The sequence below is a fragment of the Mesoplodon bidens genome (assembly GCF_964165515.1).
Source record: "Mesoplodon bidens genome assembly, chromosome: 9".
NCBI classification, from domain to species: Eukaryota; Metazoa; Chordata; class Mammalia; order Artiodactyla; family Ziphiidae; genus Mesoplodon; species Mesoplodon bidens.
The window spans coordinates 31,095,598-31,114,499 of record NC_138166.1 but is presented as its reverse complement, the minus strand read 5'-3'; the positions used below and the strand labels follow the sequence as shown (position 1 = coordinate 31,114,499).

Here is an 18,902-nt window from a genome sequence, read left to right as displayed (position 1 = left end):
CAAATCAGGAGGCACGTAATGTCTGGTCATTACATTTTCAGTGATTCTAAGATTAATTAGTGGATTCAAAGTCTAATTTCTCCATTATAAAGGGAGTCCAGACATATAACTGCAAAATTATCACCTTCTATAAGGCTTTGGCATGAGACAACCAGCAGGCTCTGTGTGTACAAATAAAATGTTACACAAAGTGACTCCTCAAAAAGGAAATAACAGATGGTGGTCATTCAAGTCTTCAAGGAAAGGAAATATCCCAATAGTTCATCCTACTCCTAACAAGCCCTCAATAGTTTTTGTTAACCAGTATTTCAAACCATCCTTTAAATTGTAAAGGGGTCAAAGGTCAAGAGTTTCAAAGTCTAGTTCCACGCTTCTTTAAATTCAGTATCTGTTCTTGCTTAATTCTTTGAACCCTGTGGGCCCATATATGCCCATTTGAAAATGGAGATAATGTCACCAACTTCACCTTACCTCAAAGGACTATGGGGGAGGGTAAAATGAAATTAAAAAAAAAAAAGTTAGATTGGGCAAATAAAGATTTATTCTCATAGATTAAATTTTACCCAGAATGAGGAAGAATGCAATGAACTAAAATCTTGAGAAGCCACCAAAACTAGAATCAACAATGCTCAAGAAGCCACTGCAATCTAAATTTGAAGAGATACTATGAATGAATTATAAGGAAACTACCACTTGCCTATAGCTGGTATGCTAGTACACTAATAATTCACTTACTTAAGATTGGCTGCCACCATTTGACTCTTTCATTGAAAGCTACATTACACTAGATATAGTTCCCAAGTAGAAAATCATATTTAACATAGCCCATGTTAAAATGAAGGGATTAATTAACATGCACACGCTACTATAAATAAATAACAAGGGCCTACTGCAGAGCACAGGGAATTATATTCAATATCTTATAATAACCCATAATGGAAAAGAATCTGAAAAAGAATATATGTATACATTGGGTTGGCCAAAAAATTCATTCAGGTTTTCCCATAAGAGGTTATGGAAAAACCAGAATGAACTTTTTGGCCAACCCAATATATATATGTGTATATATATATGTATATAAAATTGAATCACTTTGCTGTACACCTGAAACTAACACATTGTAAATCAACTATACTCCAATTAAATAAATAAATAAATAAATAAGGGGATTAAACCAGTACTCTTGATACCATGACACTTGATTCAGGGACTCATCCTCCAAGATACTGAATTTCCTAAACAAATGTTAAACTAAAACAAGAAAATGCATTGAGTTTAATCTAATGTCACTGTTTCTATCTACAAAAGTATACCTTTTATACATTATATAACTTGAAAAATATTCAACATAGACCAAAGAACCAAGTCCTACAAAGATTAAATTCAATAACATCGTTCTGAAAATAAATGTGCTGTAAAATATTCTGAGCAAAAGTGATTTGTTACCAGCTGGGACCTTGGAGAATCAGACCTCAGGCCAGCTTTCCTAAACTCACCACCAAAGAAACCTTTTAACCATTCTTTGAATTTTGATGAAGGTTCTGGTTTAGTGACTCTGCAAATGTCATTTTAGAACACTAATATGAAACACACAAAGCTAGTTACTCTTGATTTTTATATTAAAAATACACAAAAGCTGAGCAGTTTTCCCTGCACCACCTTCTCCAAAGTAGCTTTTAAGAATTTTCAGGTCCATCATCTGGAAGAGTCAACAGATATTTCCTTTTATCTTTTCAACTACTGGGGTCTCAAATTCTCACCATGACATCATCAACATGGTTTGGAAATTGCTGACACAGGCTATTCAATTGTGCTAAAAGGTTTGTGTTTATATACAATTACTACAGTGCCACCATGTGAGCAAAAGAAAGCATAGTAACATTTTAAAATAAAGCATAAATAGCAGTATTTGCTCTTTAAAAAATTGCCAAGGAGGGAACTTCATATTTAAATACAATTAGCAAAACTCATCAGAAAGATCTCAAACAAGACTCTGTGGGATGTGATTGAATGAGCAAGTTTACCCAGTTACCCCAGAACTTATTTCAACTTTAAGTATCTCAAAGAGCAGATTGTTTTTAAAGATATAGTATACTCTTGGAAAGAAAAGCCCAGTGCAAGACACAGACTGTAAAAGAGAAGAACCATGTGTGTTCTAGCACATCCAGGAGCTGGAAGGAGAAAAACCTTCGAAAAAACTACCAATAGGCTTAGATACTGAAATCTTAGTTTTAAATATAGAAATTCTTACCTCCCACTGTAAATGAGGCGGGATATTTCGTATCTGAAGTTTCCGAATCCTGCAGAAGAATTAAAACGTTTTTTAAAAGAAAAAAAAAAAAGTAAAAGCAGAAGATATTAATAGCCAACATGGATGCTTAGAAACTACTTTAAATACTTTATATTAATTACAAACTAATATATAATAAGAAAAGGCAGTCCAAGAAGGAAAAAGGAGACAAAGTTATCACAATATGCATACTGAGACCACTTGGAAATCTAGCATCATTGGATTGTTATGGCTTATTCTAAAAGCCACTAAAATTGGCAGATACATTGTTTGAAAAACATTTCATCTGATGACTATATTCTAAGTTCAAACCCTTTAGCCTCAAAGTAAGCATCCCAGAACACAAACAAAGCCTTAGTCCAGATGTTCTTAATCTGAGATCACAGCCAAGGGGTCCATGGACAGAATTCAAGGAACTTGGATAGCAGGGGTGGGGTATGGGGGAAATCACATGTTTATTTTCACTATCCCCTAACTGAAATTTAGCACCACCTTCAATTATGGATGTTGGCATCAAACAACAGTAGAATTACATGACTTGTACTTTTGACATTAAAATAAAACAGATATTTTCATATCACTTACGTTGTTGCAGATCTTTAAATATCATGTATAATCACTACTGTGAAAGTTAGCTGTGTTCCTAGAACTTTTCCTTATTATGTTAAGAAACACATGCTACTACGAGCTTTAACATTATAACTGTATTTCAAAATAATTTCCTTTATAATCCCATGTGTTTTATTTTATGCACTTAAAAATACCTTAAGAGGTCCATACTTTACAGGCTGCCAAAGGAGTCCATGGCACAAAGAACATTAAAAATCCCCTTAGTTTGAATGCCTACACATATACCTATACATATGCTATGTATATAAAACACAGTATGTATCTTATATAATAATAAAATCTATTGTAATATACATCCCTCTTCTTCTACCGCCTCCTCAATACTATCAGAGGGAGGGAGCAGAAGAAGACAGGGAGGGTGGAAGGAAGGAAGGAAGGAAGGAACATGAATTATGTGAGATTGTACTAGGGATACCACATTCCAGTCACACTCTTAGAGGGAAAGGAATTTACAGTCAACTAGCTATTTTAAAAAAAGAGAGAGACTAACAATTGGGCACGACATCTCAAGCGAAATAATTTTTTAACTTCTAGAACTATAGTTAATTTCCTTTTCTGGGTCAAACGATCCACTTTTAAGTACCACAGCAAAACACCAGCTGGGACTACATTCACAGCCTACTCCTTTGTCTCTCCTATTCACCCCAAAGCTTAAGAACAAATAAATGCCACAGACACTGCCTATCCCTTATGGAACTCTAAAGAACATGTAGATTAACAAACTCAGGTACATCCTGTTTATAATGATAAAATAGACGATGAAGGAAAAATCATTTTTACATTATTTTTGTAAGACAGTGAAACAAAGCACAATCACCAAGGGCAATATATCAAAGAGATAGTCACAGAATGCCAATTTAAGAAAAAATTTTCAAACACCACATAGTCTTAGAATTTACACACGTTATTCTGGGATTTGTTTCAAAAATAACTCATGTGCTAAAAAAAAAACTCATGTGCTAAATGTGCTAATAAGTGTTAAAGCCGCAGGATGTGTACTGTATCTCTGCTTTTGTATAAGTTTTATATTTTTCTATAAAAGCCTTAAAAAATATACCCTAATAAAAACATGCCTAAAACACAGATTTCAAATCTGCCATGTATTGCTTTAGGTAGCAGAAAAGTTGCTCACACTGTGTAAATACTTACCCTGGGTAACCAAGGAAGTAAGAATTATTTACTATACATTGCAAGTACTAATCTGTCTTAATCAAGCATCTGACACAGTAATAAATTACAGCACAATGTTAAGAAACTAAGTATTCATCTCTACTGGACTCATTTTTCTGGGTATATATATTACCAGAAAATTTTCCCAAAAGCACACACAGAAGTGTACATAGAGAGTTATGGTCACCTAGCAGGTAATTATTCATTATTAAAACAACAAATACCTACTTCACAGGGTTCCCAAGAACTTCTTTAAATAGGATACTATTTTTTGTACATTAGAAGTAATCTATTAGCCATGTTTTCCCCACACATTCTTCAAAATGTACATCCGGCACCCATTTACTTATTAGAAGTTACTCCAGAATAATTATTTCCCTTAAATGGCTGTCCCTTTTCCATTATCTGATTCTCTCGTGTTTCATTTTAGACAAATACCAGGATTATTTTCATACAGTTAGTGTTCTGACATCTAGCAGTGTTCTTTCCCACTTACCCAGTAACTAATCTTAAACTCTGCAGTTTCACCTCTAGCTCCTCTCCCCATGGTCCACTCTTATCACTACAAGAGCCAAAAGGCCCAGCATTAAAAAAAAGTCCAAGCAAAGGCATGAATTCTCATCTAGTACATAAACACAAACCTCTGACCCGGAAGGTACTTGAGAAAAACGACCCCACTCAGCTGTACTAATCAAGTTGGCTATACACAGTTAAAACACTATCACCTGGACTTCCCTGATGGCGCAGCGGTTAAGAATCCGCCTGCTAATGCAGGGGGACACGGGTTTGATCCCTGGTCCAGGAAGATCTCACATGCCTCGGAAAAACTAAGCCCGTGCACCACAACTCTGAAGCCCGAGCCCCTAGAGCCCTTCTTCCGCAACAAGAGAAGCCACCGCAATGAAAAGCCCGCGCACGGCAATGAAGAGTAGCCCCCGCTTGCCACAACTAGAAAAAGCCCGCGTGCAGCAACGAAGACCCAACACAGCCAAAAATAAATTAATTAATTTCAAAAAACAAAAAAAAACACTATCACCTGTTTTCTTAGCTCCCATCTCCCATCTGAGCTTTTAGAAATAGGTTATATTTGGGTTTGATGCTAAATACTTAAGAGTCAAGAAAACGGATACTGTTTTCCAGTGTGATTACCCACTCATTAGAGTTCCATTTAACTATCAGCAAAGTAAGTTGGTGTTTCACCTCCTCCTAATAACACACTTACGTATTAACAAGGATCACACCCTGTAACAGCAGGGACTCATTAGGCTGTCTTGTTCACTGTTGCATTCAGAGTCTGGAACAGTGTTTGGCACCTGAGAAGCACTCAACTGATAGTTAAATTAACATTTGTTATAACATATAGAAGGGGAAGAAAACACAAGACTCATGGATCCACCATGGAGAAACTAACATGATTTTATTACAGCTCATGGGGGAGTGAGAAGAACAATAGCTACACTGAAGTTTGAGAACAAAAACAGGAAAACGCCGATTTAATCTCTTGTGCTATTTTAAAAGAAAACTTCCACACAATCTACTTATAAGTTAATCATATAGAATTTAAGGGTTTTCCCCCGACGGGGAAAAATGAGGTAAAGTTTAAGCTCTCATTTAACCTTTAAAAAACGCTTACTGTGCCTGAAATAGTTGCAATAAAATTCAGTACTCTTGGGGCTTCCCTGGTGGCGCAGTGGTTGAGAGTCCGCCTGCCAATGCAGGCGACACGGGTTTGTGCCCCGGTCCGGGAGGATCCCACATGCCGCGGAGCGGCTGGGCCCATGGGCCATGGCCGCTGAGCCTGCGCGTCCGGAGCCTGTGCTCCGCAGAGGGAGAGGCCACAACAGTGAGAGGCCCGCATACCGCAAAAAAAAAAAAAAAAAAAAAAAAGAGCCATACACTGCACATGCTTCAGTATGACTCTAGCCTCATAAGCTACATGTTTTCCTTTCTATCCTTACAACTTATTCGGAGAATAAAAAAATCCCAAACCTGTCATTTGTCTCCTGGTTTCTCACTGCCTGGATTTTGCTACTTACACTCCCATGGTGGTGTTTAATATGATGTTACTCTGACCTCTATAAAAGTGGTAATAGATCTGAAAATTTGACTTGTTTTTTGCTGTTGTTTGTTTAGGGAGAGACAATAAACTATCACAGGGGAGGTTTTATACTTCCATGAAAAGATACATTATCCCTGGTTGTCTTCCTGTGATGTTCCAATCACTAATGATCATTGCCTAAATCCACTGTTTCATAAAGGTTGAAAATGTATTTTCCCATTGTATCATGCCTTCCATATTCTTTTAATGAATTTGTTTGTTTGTTTATAGCTGCGTTGGGTCTTCGCTGCTGCGCGGGCTTTCTCTAGTTGCGGTGAATGGGAGCTATTCCTTGTTGCGGTGCGCAGGCTTCTCATTGCTGTGGCTTCTCTTGTTGCGGAGCACGGGCTCTAGGCACGCAGGCTTCAGTAGTTGTGGCACAAGGGCTCAGTACTTGTGGCTCGTGGGCTCTAGGGCACAGGCTCAGTAGTTGTGGCACACGGGCTTAGTTGCTCTGTGGCATGTGGGATCTTCCCAGACCAGGGCTTGAATCCGTGTCCCCTGCATCAGCAGGCGGATTCTTAACCACTGCGCCCCCAGGGAAGCCCCGTATTTTTTAATTTAGCTGGAGTTCTTCCATAAAGAACAACTTTCCTTTACCACATATTTGGATACGCTGAACCACAGTAAGTATAGTAAAGGCAGGTTAAGTATTTGATTCTTTCCCTTCTGCAGATGGTTCTGTGCTTCTTATCACATCCCCTTGCTCACCTCTGATTTCATTCACAGCTGTGGGAGACAGTCCCAAGCACAGTGAAGTTGTCCCGCCTCCTTCCACCCCTAAGCACACCCTTAGGCATCTCCGTTTCACCTCAGGTTTTTCACCAAAGCCTCAGCAGAGTTCAAGAACAGCCCATAAGAATGTAAATTGATACAGCCACTATGGAGAACAGTATGGAGGTTCCTTAAAAAACTAAAAATAGAGCTACCATACAACCCAGCAATCCCACGGCTGGGCATATACCCTGAGAAAACCATAACTTAAAAAGAGTCATGTTCCACAATGTTCACTGCAGCTCTATTTACAATAGCCAGGACACGGAAGCAACCTAAACGCCTATCGACAGATGAATGGATAAAGAAGATGTGGCACGTATATACAATGGAATATTACTGAGCCATAAAAAGAAACGAAATTGAGTTATTTGTAGTGAGGTGGATGGACCTAGAGTCTGTCATACAGAGTGAAGTCAGAAAGAGAAAAACAAATACCGTATGCTAACACATATATATGGAATCTTTAAAAAAAAATTTTAAAAAGGTTTTGAAGAACCTAGGGGCAGGACAGGAATAAAGATGCAGACGTAGAGAATGGACTTGACACGAGGAGGGGGAAGGGTAAGCTGAGAAGAAGTGAGAGAGTGGCATGGACACATATACACTACCAAATGTAAAACAGATAGCTAGTGGGAAGCAGCTGCATAGCACAGGGAGGTCAGCTCGGTGCTTTGTGACCACCTAGAGGGGTGGGATAGGGAGGGTGGGAGGAAGATGCAAGAGGGGAGGGGATGTGGGGATATATGTATATGTATAGCTGATTCACTTTGTTATACAGCAGAAACTAACACACTATTGTAAAGCAATTATACTCCAATAAGGATGTTTAAAAAATAAACACCCCGGGCTTCCCTGGTGGCACAGTGGTTGAGAGTCCGCCTGCCGATGCAGGGGACGCGGGTTCGTGCCCCGATCTGGGAAGATCCCACATGCTGCGGAGCGGCTGGGCCCGTGAGCCATGGCTGATGAGCCTGCGCGTCCGGAGCCTGTGCTTTGCAACGGGAGAGGCCACAACAATGAGAGGCCCACATACCGCAAAAAAAATAAAAAAATTAAAAAAATAAACACCCTTTGTCAAAAGGGAGAATTTAAAAAACAAAAAAGAACAGCCCAGAAACAGGAGAGATGAAACCCTCAAGACAACCTGTCATTTACAGAGGAGAACGTTGCGAGCCGGTAGATAAATGCCCCAGTCTTCCACCTGGGAAGCATTCTGTACATTTATCAAAGGTCCTATTTCCTTATGGCAACCTCAATAAAGTGCCCTTCATTGGCTTGTCCTAAACCCCCATTTCACTCTCCCCATTCCCTCACTCTTGCTTCTTGAAACCATCTCCAAAATAAGCCAGCTTCATGCAAATCCTCATTTCAATGTCTTCTTTCAGGAGTTCAAAGACATCATTATTTCAAACTTTTCAGAATAATGAGTTGGTCCCCTGGCATTGTCCAAAGATGACCAAATGCTTATTTTTTTCAGTAACATTATGGATTCACAAATATTTTGTGTGTATCAACCCGCTGCATTAATTCCTTTTGATGCTCAAATTGCCCCATCTTTGGCTAATCAGTGGAGGCCTCTTCACACTGATCCTGTATCTTTTGAAATGACTCCAGCAACCTTTGAGAGCTTTTTTGCTTTCTGTTATGATAATCCAGGTTCAACTTGTAACTTCCTGCCCCCATCTGCAACCAGTTTCATCTACATGGAGCACTGGTTCCTTTTAGTCAGAAATAATACAACAAGACACAACCTGGGTGCTCACTGTTATAAGGCTGGTCATCACTCCTAGGCCAGAGCTAGACAATACCCATTTTGTTTGAAAGAGAAATAAACCATGTGTCCATGGTGATTACAGTCATCCTTCCAAATTCACAGAGGATTAGTTCCAGAAGCCCCTCAGATACCAAAATCCACGGATGCTCAAGTGCCTTAGATAAAATGGGGAGTATCCCATATACTTTATTTATTTATTTATTTAAATTTATTTATTTTATTTATTTTATCTTTGGCTGTGTTGGGTCTTCGTTGCTGCGCGTGGGCTTTCTCTAGATGCGATGAGCGGGGGCTACTCTTCGTTGCAGTGCACGGGCTTCTCGTTGCAGTGGCTTCTCTTGTTGCAGAGCATGGGCTCTAGGCGCGCGGGCTTCAGTAGTTGTGACTCACGGGCTCTAGAGCACAGACTCAGTAGTTGTGGTGCACAGGCTTAGATGCTCCGCAGCATGTGGGATCTTCCCGGACCAGGGCTCAAACCCGTGTCCCCTGCATTGGCAGGCGGATTCTCAACCACTGCACCACCAGGGAAGCCTCCATATACTTTAAATCATCTCTAGATTACTTATAATACCTAATGCAATGTAGATGCTATGTAAATAGGTGTAAATACAATATAAACGAGATGTAAATAGTTGCCCCCAAAAGGCAAATTCAAGTTTTGCTCTATGGAACTTTCTGGATTTTTTTCCCCAATTATTTTTCATCTACAGTGGGTTGAATCCACAGATGCAGAACCCATGGATATGGAGGGCCAACTGTTATTTTCAATTCAAATTTTAGATTACTAAGTTTTTGCCAAAAGTCTTTGATATTTACATCTTTTTTCCACATTAAAGCTTGACACCAGGTATAAATAAGAATATAAACAAGAAAATGCTTTATGTCTGTTATGGACTGAATGTTTATGTCCCCCCCCAAAAAATTCATATGTTGCAGCCCTATCCCCCAGTGTGATGCTGTTAGGAGATGGGGACTTTGGGAAGTGTTTAGGCTAATGTGAGGACATAAGCATGGAGCCCCCATAATGGGATTACTGTTTTTCTAAGAAGAGAGACCAGGGCTCTGTTCACTGCACACACTGAGGAAAGATTATGTGACCTCACAGCAAGAAGGCATCTGTCTATATAAGCCAAGAACGGGGCCCTCAGCAAGAACCCAAAGAATCTGCATGCATCTTGACCTTGGACTTCCCAGCCTCCAGAACTGTGAGAAATAAACATCTGTTAAGCCATCCAGTCTATGGTATTTTATTACAGCAGTCCAAACTGCCTAAGACAATGTCTGTTATCTCATGTAACCCTCCCAGTCAGCATTTTATAGATTCGAAGACAAAAGCACAAGTTTATCTTGCCCAAACATATCCTGCTAATGAGTGGCAGGATCAGAATCCAGCTCTTGGCATTCTGGCTCCACAGTCCATCCTCCTAACTATATTCCATCTTACTGATTTCACTTATAATCCAACCAATAACATAACCATTATCAAAAAAACTTCAGAAAAATTACAGGTTGCATGTTAAACCCAAAGGTCAAAGATATGCCAATCTCAAGCAAAATTTTCACTTTGCTCCACAGCTTTAAACCGTTCAATCAATTCACATACTAAAACTCAATATTGACATTAAATGGACAAAGTTACATATGAATACCAAGAAACTATGCTGGAAACTCAGCTAATTCAACTGCCTCAAGATATTATGAAAATTGTATACACTGGCACCTAGGCCCTTAACGCTAGTCATTTCATGCTAAGTCGTAGTGCAAGACATACAAGTGTATAGACTTGCAACCTTCCATCCAAACCACCTATAAGTCCTAAATGTTCATTTTCTTTATCTTGTTTCTCCCAAAAGGCCATCCCTCCTTTCTTTCTTTCTACTATCACTTATACAAATCAAGAGAATCACCACTTTCCCACTTCACAGATATAAAGAGGCCGAGGCTTGGATCATGATCTAACACAACTAATACCAGCTGAAGACAGGAAGAGAAAACCAAGTCTAACTTAACTTCTAACATTTTCCTCTTTGACTTGATCTCTTACGCGAAGAGCTGGGACACGTGGTCCATACGTGTACTGGTCATTTTCAAATAAAAAGACAAGCCTCTGGACTCAGAGCAGTATGGCCTGGCCTCTTCAACCTGTCACTTGCAGGCACTCTGAACCGGCTGCAGATTTTCATTCTTAGCTGTGCCCAACCAACACAAACTATGCCCAAAGAGGAAGTTCAACCTGGCCAAATTCAATACAATTACTTGCACTAATTGCAATATTCAATACTGTAATTATATCTATCCTTGCTTGTTTTACACAGTTAAGAATTAGCTCCTTAAAAGGTCAACCTCAATTTTTTTTTTTAAAGCAGAATACTCCAGGTAGATGAATACCAGGGGAAATGATGCATTTCAGATTGCTGGTGATAAGTGTCAATTGGCATAACCCTGCCCCATGACTGACTCGGCAGTCTCTTATCAAATCCTCAGACTAGAAATGCAGCCTTCTCAAGCATTCTCCTCCTTACAGTGTCTCTCTAGATAAAGCTGCAACAGACTCAAAAACTTAGCTGTAAGTTTGTAAACAGGTAAAACTGGGAAGAACCCAAATGCCCAGGTAAAAGGGATAAGCTCAAAGGAAAAAAAGTACCCCTGCAAAACATATATATATATTACGTCAAGGATAGAAGTGTTCCACATCTTGATAGTGGGTGTACTTTCACAGGTATATACAGCTTTCAAAACTCATTGTGCCGGGGACTTCCCTGGTGGTTCGGTGGTTAAGGCTGCGCTCCCAGAACTTCCCTAGTGGCGCAGTGGTTAAGAATCCGCTGGCCTATGCAGGCAACAAAGGCTCGAGCCCTGGTCAGGGAAGATCCCACATGCCGCGGAGCAACTAAGCCCGTGCGCCACAACTACTGAGCCTGAGCTCTAGAGCCCGCGAGCCACAATTACTGAGCCCGCGTGCCACAACTACTGAAGCCCACGCACCTAGAGCCCGCGCTCCGCAACAAGAGAAGCCGCAGCAATAAGAAGCCCACGCACTGCAACCCAGAGTAGCCCCCGCTCACCGCAACTAGAGAAAGCCCGCGCACAGCAACAAAGAACCAACCCAGCCAAAAATAAATAAATAAATAAAATATCAAAAACAGACTCACAAATATAGAGAACAGACTTGGGGCTCCTAAGGGGGAAAGGGGTGGGGGAGGGAAAGTTGGGAGGTTGGGATTAGCAGATGCAAACTATTATATATAGGATGGATAAACAACAAGGTCCTGTTGTATAGCACTGGGAACTATATTCAGTATCCTGTGATAAACCATAATGAAAAATATGAAAAAGAATATATTTATGTATAACTGAATCACTTTGCTGTACAGCAAAAATTAACACAACATTGTAAATTAACTATACTTCAATAAAATTAAAAAATAAAGAGATGTCATTCCAAGAGTGGTCTAAGGAGCATCTACATTAGAATCACTAGGAGGGCTTACTTAAAATGAAAATGCCCAGGCCCTAATACAGACCTCCTAAATCAGAGTCTCTGGGGATGGGGCAGGGAAATGTGGTTTCACACACACTTAAGTTTGGTGGCCACTGAGGTCTATTTAACAGGGCAAGCCCCATGTAGGCCAAGTCATTTCTACCTTATTGACTATTGTATACTCCAGTGCTTAGCAGATTTCCTGGTTCATAACAGGCAATTACTCAACAATGCTTCAACAAGGAATAAAGAAACAAAAGTCTCTTTTAACATTACAGTTCTAAGTGAGAATCTAAGGTGATTTTTCTGTCATCCCTCAGCTCCCACATCTTCATGGGAATAATACCCATGTCCCACTAAGTAAAACAGAGGTATTTATCTTTTAAAGGTGCACACTATCACCTGCATCTATGTAGAACAGTCTGACAGCCCTAAGCGTACGGATGGAAACTTGGTAGAGTCCAGGAAAGGCTGAATGTTCTTCTATGTGCTGTTCTTATTATTAATGCCTGCAAATATGCACTGCTATCTCTTTTTCTTGTAGGAGACTATATGTCCCTTCAACGTAGGAATATAAAGTTCTTGACCTTCATTAGGATATGTGCAAGGCAAGATGACAGATCACTTGGCAAAATAATAGTTGAATTAATAGGACACAAACTGATCTTTGATTCCTGAATAACCAAAAGATTTCTCTAGTCTTCACACTGAGAATCTGAAAATGTGTCTTTAACCAGAGAAGTCACCACAAGTATTTCAACCAACCACAGAAATGCATGTAGTTGAACGTCAGGGACAGTGTCTATTTAAATAAAAGACCCAGTGCCTGTATGACTCTTTCAAAAATGTAGGGCTTCCCTGGTGGCGCAGTGGTTGAGAATCCGTCTGCCAATGCAGGGGACATGGGTTCAATCCCTGGTCCGGGAAGACCCCACGTGCCATGGAGCAGCTGAGCCCATGAGCCGCAACTACTGAGCCTGCATGCCGCAACTACCGAAGCCCGCGTGCCTAGAGCCCGTGCTCCACAATGAGAGAGGCCACCACGATGAGAGGCCCTTGCACTGCAACGAGGAGTGGCCCCCGCTCACCGCAACTCGAAAGGGCCCACGTGCAGCAACGAAGACCCAACACATACTAAATAAATAAATAAATAAAATTTATTTTTAAAAAAGTGTAACATTAACACAATATAGCAAATACATATATATTCCTTGAAAATTAGGGTGGTCACAGGGAATGAAGTACTAAGATACAAAACCTCTAATACGTTTGAGTCAAACTGAAAAATAATCATTCTCATGTTTTCCCACAGTTAAACTAATTTTATAAATACCATTATATTTTTTCCCAGCAAGACTCATCATGTTTTAACAAGTGATTTTACAAGCTGTGTATCTTTTTTTTTAAATAAACTTATTTATTTATTTATTTATTTATTTTCGGCTATGTTGGGTCTTTGTTGCTGCAGGCAGGCTTTCTCTAGCTGCTTCTCTTTGTTGTGGAGCACAGGCTCTAGGCGCACAGGCTTCAGTAGTTGTGGCATGAGGGCTCAGTAGTTGTGGCTCCCAGGCTCAGTTGCTCTGCGGCATGTGGGATCACCCCGGACCAGGGCTCAAACCGGTGTTCCCTGTATTAGCAGGTGGATTCTTAACCACTGCACCACCAGGGAAGTCCCACAAGCTGTGTATCTTAAAACTGCTCTATCCAATGGAATATTCACTGGTCACATGAGGCTACTGAGCACTTGAAGTGTGGCTAGCCCAGTCCAAACTGAATTGTGCTATGAGTGTTAACATATGTAACAGATTTTAAAGACAGTACAAAAATAGGAATATAATAAGATTTCTCAACAATTTTTATACTGATCACATGTTAAAAAATTTAAAGTTCTGGGGCTTCCCTGGTGGCACAGTGGTTGAGAGTCCACCTGCGATGCAGGGGACACGGGTTCGTGCCCCAGTCCGGGAGTATCCCATATGCCGCAGAGCAGCTGGGCCCATGAGCCACGGCCGCTGCGCCTGCACGTCCAGAGCCTGTGCTCTGCAACGGGAGAGGCCACAACAGTGAAAGGCCCGCGTAGCGCAAAAAAAAAAAAAAAAAAAAAAAATTTTAAGTTCTAGATTAGGTTGTATAAAATATTAATTTCACCTGCTACTTTTTATGTCTACCTGTGGCTACTCGAAAAGCTTAAATTACATATACATAGTTCACATCTTTCAACTGGACAGAGCTGATCTAAAATGTAGTATACTTGATACTCAAAGGCAAAACTGATTGAATTTTATTTCCATTTATCAAGGTAGTTTCAGGATCATACAACATTTTATATGTAATACTTATTTTCCACATAAAAGTCCCCATCACTAAGTAAACTATATCTGCAAGAAGAGGTGTTTTAAGAGGACTAAATTTTTTAAAGTGCTGTATTTTGAACATAGGAATATCTCTATATTAACGTTTTATTTCATATTACTGATACCTGGACGTGGTCCTTACCCAAGACAAATCCTTGGATTTGTTTTTTTGTTTGTTTTGCTTTTTTAAGTGAGTAAGTTGCAGTTGGTTATTATCAAGTTATATAATCTTCTCATCAACTTTAGCAACTACAACAATCCCAGTACACCTGACAGTTTGAACAATGAAGTTTAGATGCCTTCTTGTTTCCAAGAAGTAGTTATACAATTCACATGGTTTATATTTCTAATTTTAATATTTTGTATAATCAAGCAAATAAAATAACAATTGTTATTGCTTGCAAGAGAATCAGTATGAAAATTCTGTTTTATGTAATTGAAGAATTTTTTTTTCTCATTTGGGTTTTTTTTAAATTGAAGTATAGTTGATTTACACTGTTGTTAGTTTCTGGTGTACAGCAAAGTGATTCAGTTATACATATTATTTTTCATGTTCTTTTTATTATAGGATATTACAAGATATTGAATATAGTTCCCTGTGCTATACAGTAGGACCTTGTTTATTTTATATATAATGGTTTGTCATGTAGCAAGAAAACAAAGATATATAAGTTTAATCCAAATATCTCTGACACTCCTCATCCAAGGCAACTCAACTCTTTTCTTCCAAGATATAACCATACTAGACTTTGCAGATAACCTTGCACTATCATTATACACAAAAACACACCATGACTAACATCTCCATGCCCATGGAGGACACAAGTCTCTCAAAGGAAGAAACTCCTGGTCATCTTTATTATATAGATATGATTGGCCAAAAAGTTTAACATAAGCCAAAAAGAGAGGGTACACTGAGCACCAAAAGGTATAAAAGGCTCTCACCTTTGCAGAGTAATTACCCTCAAATGTATCTGGAACTCATCTACCTGCCCTCAGGCTTTCTCTGTAACACAGACACCAGGAGTTTAAAATGGCCCTTTCTGCCCCCCTTCCAAAATGTTGTAACCCTTTTGAAAGCTTTACTATCAGAAAAACCATCTGAATCTGTCATTAACAATCTGTACAGGACATTAAATTTTAGTGGGCTGGACTGTAGACTTTAACACCTTGTAAAAATGTTGAAATAAAAACTTATGCATTTTCAAAACACTTAAGAACATGTTAAACAGCCACGCACTTTAATTAATTGCCTAAAGACCGACTTGTAGAAACAAGTGCAAAAACCTAAGCGATAGGGACAGATCGTCCACCAGGGGGCAGCACACCCGGAATCTGACACACCTCTCACCACCATCTGTTCACGTATCACGTTTTTTGTTTTTGTTGTTGTTTTTAACACAGGCTTCAGAAGGGCTGGGGAAAGACCTAGGTCAAAGTTTTAACGTTTTTTTCTAAGAGGTTCTACATCATACACATACACCTACATTTAGCATGTTCTACTGATGATGAAATCCGGAACACATCTTAAACATAAGAGTATCAGTTACAGGGAATTCCCTGGCATTCCAGTGCTTGGGACTCTGCGCTCTCACTGCCTCTCACTGCCGAGGACCTGGGTTCAACCCCTGGTGGAGGAACTAAGATCCCACAAGCCCCTGCGGTGAGACCAAAAAAAAAAGTTACAAGTATTCGGGATCTTAAATACCTTCCCTATAGATTTATCTGCTGGACGTCATTAAAATAGTTATTTACTCCTATATTTATAACTTTAGGTATGCGGGGACTTGGGAAAGCTTTAAATATGTAGTGGGTAAATTTTTAAAACTAGCTACAGAATTCTATCTTCATTCTCACACAAGCATAAAAAGCAACAGGAAAAATACTATATATGCAGCTTGGTCTATCTTTCCAAGAGCCTATAAATTCAGAGTCATAACAGTTATGAGGTCAAACAAATAGCGTCAACACAACCAACCAGAACCAGATCTGATTTACTTGTAACAACACATATACCTTAAAATTCTGTAGATTAAATATATCTCTCTATATATATAGATATATATATATATAATTTCAGAATCTTAACAGCTCTCATGTCTTCCAGAAACTGCAAATTACCTAAGCAGACCGTCTGAAAAATTCAGCCCAGCTATGCATTTAAAGTTACTGCCAATTACGACAATAGCTAAAAATGTTAATGTACATATCATTCTTATAAATTTGCTTTCTTAATTGAATAAGATTACTATAAAATGTTAATCGCGGGCTTCCCTGGTGGCGCAGTTGTTAAGAATCCACCTGCCAATGCAGGGGACACGGGTTCGAGCCCTGGTCTGGGAAGATCCCACATGCCGCAGAGCAACTAAGCCCGTGCACCACAACTACTGAGCCTGCGCTCTAGAACCCGTGAGCCACAACAAGAGAAGCCACCGCAATGAGAAGCCTGCGCACCAAAACGAAGAGTAGCCCCCACTTGCCGCAACTAGAGAAAGCCCGCACAGAGCAATGAAGACCCAACGCAGCCAAAAATAAATAAATAAAATAAATTTTTAAATAAATAAAATGTTAATCTCTTTCAAAATTTTAAGTTAACGCTTTCCTGTCTCCCTGGCACCTGGGCACACTGGTCATTGGCAGGACTCAACAGATAAGTTGAAAGAAAACAAAACTGCAAATTAGCCACAGAAGTTTTAAATGCAATCTCTTGAAGAAGATTTATTATCAATTGGCTCTGGATTAAAGGCATCTTGGAAATTTTTAAGCTTTGCGCAATCAGTAATTTAAAACTTTATTTTCACATATCTCAATTCTTAGCATTTTTTGTGTTTTCTTCATTATTGGAATAACAAGAAATATACATACACAAACTCAGACTTTGCTAAGACCAATTCCAGATTCTAAAAGGTTTTAGTGTTTCAAATTTAATCAAAGTTAAATATTTGTTTTAGGTATTCTGATGTTATAAAAATATCCATCTAGTCCTTTGATAAATATAGAGATTTAGAGTGGCAGTATTTAAACCAAATTACAATGAAACTAGCTGACCAGAATTTTATATCTGACCAAACCATTGAGAAGCAGTTGAGTGAAATTTTATTTTTAATTAATTTTATTAAGTAATTTTTTAATTAAAGTTAAAATTTAACTTAATAAAATTTAAAACTTGTTTTGAAAAAGTTAAATACTAATACCCATATGAAAAGCTAACATAAGCAAAACTAAAATGTGTCAGATCTACATATTTAGACAGTATAAACAGTAATATTTTAAAATAAACTTAATAAATTGTTTAAAATGCAGGACAACTAATCTTAGATATATTATGCAGTAATGAATTACGAGCTGTAATTCTATTATGAGATGCTCAGTAACATTTAATTATGTAGTTTATTTAAGACCTATTAATAAACAAGTCTATAAATTCAGAATCAGCCAGACTAAATGTTCACTAAATGTCACTAAATGTCTTAGACTTCCATTTGGAATTAAAACACACCATTATTTCATTTGTGAAAAACTCATTAATGTAACTTCACTTTAAAATATTTATACTAACAGTTTAAAAACTAAAAATAATTTCCTTCTTTAAAATCCTGAACTATTATCTTTTAACTTACAAATCAGTTTCAGTATTTTCTAGAGTATTTTAATAAGTTTTCTCTGTAAAAACCCTAACTTTAAAAATAAACAGCCGTTTGGGAATCCAAAAAAGCAGTTTAAGAACACCATTTTAAAAGAAGAAAAAACTAAAATATTAAAAGTAAAGTTAAAGGTTTTAAAGATTTTTTTTTTTTTTTTTTTTTTTTTTTTTTTTTTGCAGTTCGCGGGCCTCTCACTGTTGTGGCCTCTCCCGTTGCGGAGTACAGGCTCCGGACGCGCAGGCTCAGCGGCCATGGCTCACGGGCCCAGCCACTCCGCGGCATATGGGATCCTCCCGGACCGGGGCACGAACCCGCGTCCCCTGCATCGGCAGGCGGACTCTCAACCACTGTGCCACCAGGGAAGCCCAAAGGTTTTAAAGATTTTTAAAGAAATTTTTACAAACAAAAAAGTTGGGGGGCAAAAAATCAGAATTAAATTTAGAGCACTGAACGAGTTCCAGTTAATCTAATACATTATGTACATGCTATTTAAAAGGACTACTCTGAGGTTTTTCAGAGGTTTGGTGGGTTTTTTGTTCTTTTCTAATTTTTGGTTTAACATTGCACAACACATTTCTTCGTTCTGTAACTGATGATGGGGTAAACCACATGCTGGAGTTTCCAGAAAATTAGAATAATCTATATAACAAGTACTAATAGTGAAACATAACATACTGTTAATAT

General features: G+C 38.7%; 1 protein-coding gene across 1 annotated transcript in view; it reads right to left on the bottom strand.

The window, feature by feature from the left end:
- The window catches only part of IGF2BP3 (insulin like growth factor 2 mRNA binding protein 3), a gene marked incomplete at its 3' end in the record, with an annotated part of 144,972 nt that overhangs the window by 104,128 nt on the left and 21,942 nt on the right, over positions 1-18,902 (bottom strand). The window contains exon 3 of the mRNA XM_081243701.1: positions 2,252-2,300. Within this exon, the coding sequence (XP_081099827.1) occupies positions 2,252-2,300 (49 nt within the window). The remainder of the gene's footprint in view (positions 1-2,251; positions 2,301-18,902) is intronic.